Source organism: Empidonax traillii, unplaced genomic scaffold (genome assembly GCF_003031625.1).
Source record: "Empidonax traillii isolate 1590-97213 ecotype Southwest subspecies unplaced genomic scaffold, ASM303162v1 scaffold367:size622293, whole genome shotgun sequence".
Taxonomy (NCBI): Eukaryota; Metazoa; Chordata; class Aves; order Passeriformes; family Tyrannidae; genus Empidonax; species Empidonax traillii.
Window position 1 is genome coordinate 181,743 of NW_020955560.1, and position 10,052 is coordinate 191,794.

The following is a 10,052-nucleotide window of genomic DNA, read 5'->3' on the forward strand; positions in this document are numbered from 1 at the left end:
AACTTTAGCTAAACATCTCATAGCAGATAATAGTGAGGACATAGAAAACAAAGGAAAGCAATGCTGTTCTTGTGGGAACAGACAACATCTTCCTCTGGGTTTGAATAAAACTAGTCACAATGATCATGACCTCCGGATGCCTCAGTGCTATAAATACTAAACCATAAGCCAAAGTATAAACTTCTCAACATTTCTCTGTTGTTGTGTCAGCAGAAAAAAAATTATAAGCTCTCTGTAACAATGAAGAAATTAGTCACTCAGGGAATAAAAGAAAGGGCTTATATGGTTAATGTATAGTACTAATTTAGGTGACTGCAGCTGGCAGCAAAAGCTGCTGTTCTAAGGAGGGTGGTAACGACGTTTCAGGTTGATCCTGTGGTCCCCTCCCACCACCTTCTAACATGCATATAAATTGTCAGCTCTCCAAATCCTTTGCCAGTTCTCTCTTCTAGACTTGCCAGAGGCAACAGAGGACTAAAGATGATCTTTCTCTTATGCACCTTTTCCACTTTTTTGTTGTCTGCTTTTGAACAAGCAGCTGCTTTTGCTCACTATGACAAGATTTTAACCCATAGTCGAATAAGGGCACGCGACCAGGGGTAAGTAACTGGCTTTTGTTTCTAATGTAAAGGAAGCTTGTTAATCTTTATTCTCCTCTTTCTTCTCGCATTTTATTAAACGTGATTTTTCACTGTGACTTCTTACTGTCATTCAAGTAGAATTTTTTTTAAGTTAATTTTACATGAATTGTTCCTAAATAAAAAGTTTTCCAGGGAGTTTCAAAAGTAGACAGAATACTGTTAAAATTCACAAAAAGGGGAGAAATCTCAAATCAGCATTTCTCAATGGATAAAATACATGAGAATGAGAATCACTGAAATTAATTACAGTTCATAAATAATGTGATGGGATGGCAGATATGTTTAATATATGTTTGCAAATTTTTGAATAGAGTTGACACCTATCCCACAGTATTTACTCTCTTTATTCCATCTTAATGAAAATCATGAGCTCCATTCAAATGCTTTCTAACATGGGAACATATACTGGGAACCCTTTGTAAAACTTTTGTTCCCACTAGACCAGTGCAGCAAGCTGCTCAGCAGGGTTTCCAAAAGACAATGCTTACAAGCCAGGCTGTTTGGAGACACAGAAATAATTTGAACAGCTGGTGTCAGGGAGGCACATGTGTCTAAAGATATTTTCCTGTAGTCTTCTTAAGAAAAAAAACATTCTTTGAATGAGAATTGTTTACTATCCTATCTTCTTTTGCTGAATTCCCTCTGCCTGCTACATACACACACAATGTGCTTTTCAAATAAAAACGTTGACTGGCTTTCCAGTGATGTAAAATGTATGTTCTAACATTTGAACTGATGAAGTTTTTAATTGCAGAAGTATAAAAGTTAGGGACAAAATGCCCTTGCACCGTGGAATTTGACCATAAGAAATTCCTGTTCTGTATACTACCACGCTAAGGAACATGTATTTCTCATCTGAAATCTGTGACTTCTTTTATTTACATGCCAACTTACCCTTTGGTCCCCAGTAATTCCCAGAATGTTTATTTAGGTGCCTGCGGTAGTCCTAAGTGTTGATAATCAAAATAGCTGATTGATTTACAGAAGACAGGGCTTCCTTCTACATAAAGAACAAGGCACTTTTCTTCCCCATATCCCCACAACCTTCAGCTGCACAGATGTGTACAAGACAAAAACCTTAATGAAAAGAGCCTGATGGCATTCACCACTCAGTCCCTGGTGGCTGGTAATTCACTTTGCAGGGGGAAGGGAGAAATGGAAGGCATATTGAGACTTGACTAGGCACAGCAGGTGATCACTGCCCACCAGAGACACAGGGTCAAACCAGAACGAAAGGGAAGCTTCTGTCGCTGCAGGGAAGGTGGGCTTGCTGAGGAACACAGCTGGGCAGTCCCCAGAGCTTGCACTGTGGTTGCTTGAAAACACACCTGCCCTGATAACTGAAACCAGATGTTAATTTCTTGTTCAACAGGAACAGTATTTGCCAATATTTCATATAGAACTTTTACAGAAATGCACAGAAACTTCTTTTTAAAATGTTTCTCACTCCACCCATAGCCCAAATGTTTGTGCTCTTCAGCAAGTTATGGGAACAAAAAAGAAATACTTCAGCACTTGCAGAAACTGGTACCAGCAAGCCATCTGTGGAAAGAAAGCGTAAGTATGCTCTGCTTCCAAACTGTTCCCCATTTATTGAGATAATACAATATATGATTAGGAAACTCCTTTTCTCACAGACAAAAATAACTGTTTGTAATTTATATTAGATTTTTTTAGTTCTCCTCCAGGTGGCATTGAAATGCTTACTTCTCTTTTCCTTCACTGGACTTGCTGCAAAGCATCAAAAATTCTTCAACTTTTCAATAAAGTCATACCACTGACAACTTTAACAGTAAATTTTATTCTACTGCGGACACATTGGGAAGAAGGGTATTTCCTCAAAGTGGCTCAGACTGAAACTTGGATATTCTCAAAGGCAGTTTTGGAAAACAACTTACTCCTGTGGTTTTATTCCTAGATAGATGCCATGTCTTCCCATGAGAGAAAAGTCTGCTCTCAGAATAAATCTGAGAGGGAATTCATTACTTTGCCATACTCCAGAAGCAAAGTGTGTCAAGCAGTGATAGATACCTTCACATGTTAGGAAAAGTAGTTTGAAGCAATAGACAGTTTAGATTCATGGAACTGAAGTCAGGTGAAGACTTTATTCTAACTAGAATTCTGACTAGAATTCAGAGGAGTGTGAGCTGTAAAACATTTTGAAGTGCCTGTACAAGGCCCTAAGAAAAAATTCTAGTACAGCCAACCATAGGAAAACATTGAGCAGTGGGGCCGGGTAGATTTGGTTATGAAAGTCTACATAAAACTATCACTTGGCTTCTCCCTCCTATTTTAACAGTCCTACCATTGTACAAGCACTCACAGAGAAGGGACAGAGGAGGAAAAGAATGTGTGTGAGAATAAGTTAAGTCATAGAACTCCTGAGGGCTGTTTGAGGGGGTTTTCTGGCTATAATAGAGCATCTGTTATAACTTAGTCCTAGCTGCTAATGAGTTTTATACTCTGCATACTAAAAACAGAAATACAGATGTAACTGAAAAGGTTGGTGTAATAAGAATGCTAATCCAAAGAACAACACGTCTTCTAATGGTAATATCTCCATGTTAACTATTCCTCCCTGACTTATATATATGAGCTATATAATGTTGAGTGCTTTTATTATGTGCATTCTTCTTCCACTGCTCTGAGTTTACACTCAGCACGTAACTTACAGATTTCCTAAAATCAAAGTCTTCTGGACCAAAAGTCTTTCCACTGTTTCTCCGCAGTATTTTATCTCCATGCCAGCAAGGAGTAGAAACAGATGAGTCACAGAACTTATTTGAATAAACTGAAAACTCTCTCCATTAGCCAAGAATAACAAGGACTTAAGGTAGTGTTGCTCTGTCCTTTTCCATTGGAATATAGTTCTTTGGATAAGGTCAGGACAACTCTGTGATAAAAAAACTCCAAACAATAACAACCAAAGAAAATAATCCCAAAATAGATAAACAAACCAACCCCTCCAAAAGCTCAAGAATGCAGCATTGCTTCTTATCTGAGTAATTGCTTTCTTTCTTTGGTCACCATTATATATTGAACTAGTAGGGATACAGATGAGATAACTTCTGGTCTTGAGTGAGGTGGTGCTTCCCCTGTCTACTATGTTTACACACAAGTGGTACTGAGGAACTGCATCGGGCAGTGAGTTTTATCTTGTTGTGACATTATTGTGATACGCTCCATAGAAACCCCTTTAATCCCATCCCACCTTTCTCATGTTTTGAAAACAGTTAAAAAATTTAAATACAGAAAACTGTAAGGGAACATGAATACTCTCAGTAGGAACTTACAGTAACCCTTGATGACTAAAAAGAAGCCTGGACTTTACATAACAATATATGTGGTAAAAAAAAAAAAAGGCACTGATCTTATGATGGGTGGCTGAAAAAGCATTTTCTTCTTAATTGCATTCTTCAGCCAACTTCCTGTCTTTCATTAATTGTATCATTGTTGGATGTTGTATGAAGACTAAACTTTCCATGTCTTACTCTGTGCTTATAACTCAGCTTCCTCGTTCCTTTTTCCAAGAGGTAATTAAGACCATGATCTTTCATAGCTTCCCATGGGCTGAGGGGAGAGATTTTCTGTTACAGGGAAGGAAAAATTATTTTCTCATGACAAAGCAGTTCACACAGTTGGGAGAACATTTTGGTTCCTATTGTTATATACAGTTTTCTTCAATCAGATTATTCTTTTTTGTATGATTAGCTTCTGGCAAGGATGCAAGGAGGAGTAAGAGTATAACATTTATTATTAGTTTGAAAATCTTTAGCCTAAATTGTATGCTATTCTTGCAATCCCATAAAATACTCATTCACTGAATTGCTTTAAGGAAAGGGATGTACTAAAATAAAAAATATACAAATACTTTCAATATATGTCTTTGCTGTTGAAAATACGCACATGGTAGAAGGGTGAATATGTCATGTATGTGTATGCATATGAGGGAATGGAAAAAAAATATTTTCATATCACAGAGGAATGAAAGATTGTGTTTAAAACCCCCACATTTTTAATCTTCACCACCTCTATCAGATTGCTTTCAATTATGGGATTATAATCCTCACTTTTATAATCGTGCTTTGTAATGTTATTACTCTTCCAGTCTACTTTTAATTTTTAATCTCTTCAAGTAGTTTGGATGTTGAAGGTATTGAGTCCAACTTTTCATTTGAATAAGTTGTTCATTTTAATGTGGTTGTGGTTAGTCAGCTGTAGTTTATGCAAAATGAAAGAAGTGTACTCAGATGCCACCAAAGAGTCTGCAAATTAACACATGGATTGTAGTGGTAAAAACTTAGTAAAAACCTTCAAGGAATTAGTGTTCAGAACTTTTGTACTGCCAACATCAGCCACATCTATAAAAGTAAATCTATTATGTAAAACAGTGATGTCAATTTTTCCTTGTAATTATAGTGTACCATGTAGTGTACGATGCACTATAATTTCAAAAGTAATATCTGAAGTCTAATGCATTAAAGTTTATGGTTTAGATCTTAGTAAGTTTGTATAATTTTTTGGCTGTTCCTCTCCTTAAGAGCTAAATTCACCTCTGTGATGTCAGTGAATTTACTCTTTCTTATGAGAGGAGAACTTTTCAAGTAGGTCTGTGGTAGAATGTTATTTCTGTCATAATAATTAAGAAAACATATATCATAAGACACATGATGTTAAATTGAACATGACAGTATGAAGTTATCATTTAGCCTTGGTTTGCTATTGTGTGTAGCTTACATGTATTCGATAATGAGAATGTTTTATTGACATCATTATATAACAGTTCCTGACCCCCAGGGATTGCTAAATTCTTTGTATGCTGTGATGACATACTTTTTTAACTCTGGGTTTTATTTCTTGTAGTCTGGTTTTCATCCTCACTACATTTACCAGTAAACTTTTCCTTGTGTCCATCCATCTAGTCTTTAGTGACTTCCTTCTACATAACCTGTTTCATGTCTGTTCTTAATTAGCTCTCTCATTCCTGAGCTGCTCCAAATTCTTCCTTGAAAAACTGAGGCTCTCTTATCCCACTTTTTATTGCCATACAATCCACAAGGCCTTCTCCTAAATAAATACCTATTTAGTTCCTATAACCAGTAAGGGGGTGACCTCATGTAGTTGTCACTTTATTCTGTTCATTTAAATTTTTCTTTTCCTTTAGAGCCCTTCTGCTCTGAGTTTCTCTTAATGTTCTCACTTTTTTCTCTCTTTCTTCAATGTCATCTAATCTTTTCAACCTAGAATAGATAAATTAATTTTCTTCAACTGCTATTCTAGTCACATCATCTTTTAGTAGCTCTATGAGTTCTACATGTCCTCCCATGTTCCTTCCTAGTACTTTAATGATGGCAGTCATTCTGTAAATTCAAAAACTTTAAATTTAGTAAAATATGATCAATTTGTAGTCAATACAGAAAAGGCTGAATGGTTAAAAATGGATGAACATCTGGAGAGCATATACTTTGTAATGAAAAATTAATCATAAAAGATAAAAATTACACTTATCTTAAGTTAGTATGTGCTTCTCCTGTATAATATTTAATTTAGCTTTTGTCTTTATCACATAGAACTGTCCTATATGAGTGCTGTCCTGGCTATATGAAGATGGATGGTACAAGAGGATGTCCTGCAGGTACCAGCTTTCATTCATATGGATAAATCAGTATATGGGAAGCAGTACAACACCAGAGATTTTCAAAAGTGGTCATCTTGAGAAATTATTGGCTCTTTTTCAGAATTATTGCCTAAGAACAGACAGCCTCATTTTTATATGGTCGATGCAGTTAAATATCAGCCAGCACTGAACTTGATCATTGAGTTTAGGTTTGAATTTCTCTTCCAGATGCTGGATGGGTGAGGAATGCTAGTGTCTTTAGTTCCCAAAGCCAAAGAACTTTTATTCCTATTGCTATCAAATCCCAGAATACCCTAAGGCTTACCAGTGAGGTCAGAAAACCAGATGTGGCATATCTAAATTATTCCTTTTCCTGAAAAGACTTCAATCTAATTTAATTGAAAAGTCTTATAGGCTCTAACTAAGAAGGAGTGAAAATGAAGACAGGGATTCTTGATTTCTCCTATTTGTACTTTTCTGTTTTACATAAATAAAATTAATTTCAGCTGTAGAGAGTAATGTGAGAAGGAATATATTTCATAGCTTTGATCCCTATATCTGAACTAATCCTTTTACATTCAATAGTGTGGAGTCCAGTTTGTTTAGATGAATTAATCTTCCTTAAGATTAGGATGAGGTCAGTCACTCTCTAGAATTGCCTACTCCTCTCCATAACCATAGAGAGAGCCAAGAACAACTAGATTGCATGCAAATGTCTCACTTCTAGATGCCTAAAATAAGGAGAGGTGAATACTGTTCTCATGTAGTAGTGTTTTAACTGTGAGACTATGGCCATTATTAATCTCTGGATGAATCAATATGTTCACAAACCAGAAGAAGAAGAAGAGCAAAAGGCTTCACAAGATGAATTCTTGTCCATCATGACCAAAGGAGACTATCTCCATTGAAAGTTTTGTGATGGAATTTACTCCTATATTCAATGGATAGCCTCCCATTTCTTGTCGGGCTAGTAAAAAGCACAAGAGCTCTTCCAAAGAAAACCTCACAATATTCAGTATTGTTTGATGTACTTTTTCATTAAGCAACACACAAAAAATAAATAACAAGCAGATGTGTTTAGATGATTTTTGAGTATGTTGACAATGGAATTTTTAATCCAAGAACATTGTTTAATATTGGTTTAAAAAGTTTTAGAACAATTGTCCAACCAAAAGAAACAAAATAAGTTTGATCTTGAGAACCTGGGTGACTGAAGAGTTTATGGCATTCTTATTTCATATTTATTTTAGTTGCTCCCATTGATCATGTGTATGGTACACTCGGTATTGTGGGAGCTACCTCCACACAGCAATACTCTGACATATCAAAGCTGAGAGAAGAGATTGAGGGACGAGGATCATTCACCTTCTTTGCACCAAGCAATGAAGCCTGGGAGCAATTAAATTCAGTAAGTGTGTATTAGTGTATGAGTTAAAATGTGTTTCTACTTCAACTAATGTTTTAACTGAACCTAGTGTATGATAAAGTAGATTAGAAACAATATTGGTATTTTAGACATAGAAGTACATTGTGCAAGGTATAATGAAATAATTTGCATGTTTAATGTACATTTTATTTGTCTCTTATTTAAGCACTTGGATGACAAATAATAATATTGTTAGTTTTATTAGCATAGTTTTGGGGAAACTTTTAGGAATTCCAGCAGCTGCATGATGTCTAGTTGTGCACTGTCAGAGATTCAGGTGTCCTCCTTTTAGTAATGGTTTTAATTAAATAAATATTGAATAAAAGTTCCTCCAATGACTTGTCTGTGATGAAGCCTTTTGTCTTCTATTTGTGAGCTAACCGGACTGAAAGATCATTTCAGTAGAACCAGTTAATAGGCCTCAAAATTGTGTTTCCTAAAAAATGTTGAAAGTTAAGGCAAAACAATATGTACATCTTTTCCAAGAGGAAAAATGTTTCAAAGCTTCTAATTAATTAAATTCCTTTCTTCTTCAGGAAATTCACAGGAATTTGGTTGACAATGTAAATATTGAACTGTATAACGCTCTCCACCACCACATGCTAAATAAGCGCATGTTAACAAAGGACCTTAAAAATGGCTTGACTCTGGTGTCTATGTATAATGGCCAGAAATTGCTTATTAACCATTATCCTAATGGGGTAAGTCTATTTTATTTTTTTCCTCTAATATATTTAGTCAGTTATAGCCTTTATTTCCTTATATAGCTCAGAAAATAAGTTATGCAAAGTTTGACATCCAGCAAGTCAGTTGCCACTGGCAAAAATAAAGAAATTTTCTCTTGAAGAAATTTTGACTGCAGTTTAGACAAATCATTTAGAAGAGTAAATAAACTTGTGCTGCTTGCTGTTTAGAAATCAAAGTTCAAATGAGAAAAAACTTTCTTCATAAAGATGAAGATTTTGGCCTTTTGTGGACAAAATATATGATCATAATAAATTTGACAGCAAAATCTAGTATTAATCTTCATGTGTTTGCTAAATAATATTAAATCAAATATTTTATTTGAATTTGAATACATGATAAGAACATTTAAGATTGTAGAAAACACATATCTATTATTTGTGTAGAAAAAATATAATTTTTATAAATGCTAGAAAACTCCCAGTTAAGTTGCTCATCATTGTTGGCTTAAATGCATCAAAATGTTTATCAAAATATTTATGTTGGTCTGCAGATTACATCAGTAAAAACCAATACAATCACCATATTAACCAGATATGGAAAACAAATCAGAAAGATTGCAATGAAAAATAAAATGAATACGAAATCAATGTAACCTGAATAAGTCTGCTACTGCCTTTCCAGAAGATTAACCAGACTTTCAAATCTTGCAAAATTTTACTTGAAATTTTAAAAACATCCTACTGAAATACTAACAGTGAATACACAATGTACAATATATACATTTTCAGTCTAAAAGAATCAGGTTCCATGTTTATGATCAAATTAATGCTTAGTCTTCTACTACTTGATTCTTCAAATATAGGTTGTTACTGTTAACTGTGCCAGGATCATCCATGGCAATCAGATTGCTACCAATGGTGTTGTCCATGTCATTGATCGTGTCCTGACGGCTGTTGGAAATACCATTCAAGATTTCATTGAAGTCGAGGATGATCTTTCATCTCTTAGAGTAAGTGGACAAAAATAAAAGATTTTTTTTTTAGCTTTGTTTTTACTTTTCTCATTTCTTTTCTATTTTTTTTATCACACCTGTAAGTATGAAGGGTTAGTTCAGTAAACTGAATTAAGAACTCCAGGTAATATTGCAAATCTAACTATACAAAAAGGCGAAGTATATTTTACATAAGGAGACCATATCAAATACAGACCATATCAAAACAATGGAGTGTGTCCCTGTACATAAAAAGCCTCTTCTCTTCAAACAATGAGGCAATGAAACATGAGAATAAAGTTACACTGTCTGATGCTAAATAAGAATAATTTCAAAATAGATGATAAAAAAATGGTAAATGCAGAAAATAAATTCCATAATCTGGCTCATAGCAAGCTTTAGAGCACCAGTAGATGCCTATAGGAAGGATTTTTCTTGCAGAGAGGAGTATGATTTTTTCTAAGTTTCTAATTTTTCTTTCTCCTGAAACATATGTCTGTGCAGCCATATCTGTCAATGAGATTTCATGCTGCATGTTTAAAAAAAACGTGCCATTGGTTTGAAAATACCTGTTGTCCTTTTCCATTCTCCATCTCCTTAATAGATACAAATAGGTATTTTAAATACAGAGGCATAAAACTGGAGAAGATCTTCTCAATCCCTCAAATACAACCCTGTTACAGGCAGTCA

The 10,052-nt window shown here is 34.9% G+C and overlaps 1 protein-coding gene across 1 annotated transcript in view; it reads left to right on the forward strand.

The window, feature by feature from the left end:
* Positions 1 to 443: 443 nt before the first annotated feature.
* POSTN (periostin) overlaps positions 444 to 10,052 on the forward strand; it is a 32,892-nt gene continuing 23,283 nt past the window's right edge. The window contains exons 1-6 of the mRNA XM_027892779.1: positions 444 to 599; positions 2,100 to 2,198; positions 6,212 to 6,276; positions 7,509 to 7,666; positions 8,221 to 8,385; positions 9,234 to 9,380. Of these exons, the coding sequence (XP_027748580.1) occupies positions 481 to 599; positions 2,100 to 2,198; positions 6,212 to 6,276; positions 7,509 to 7,666; positions 8,221 to 8,385; positions 9,234 to 9,380 (753 nt within the window). The 5' untranslated portion in view covers positions 444 to 480. The remainder of the gene's footprint in view (positions 600 to 2,099; positions 2,199 to 6,211; positions 6,277 to 7,508; positions 7,667 to 8,220; positions 8,386 to 9,233; positions 9,381 to 10,052) is intronic.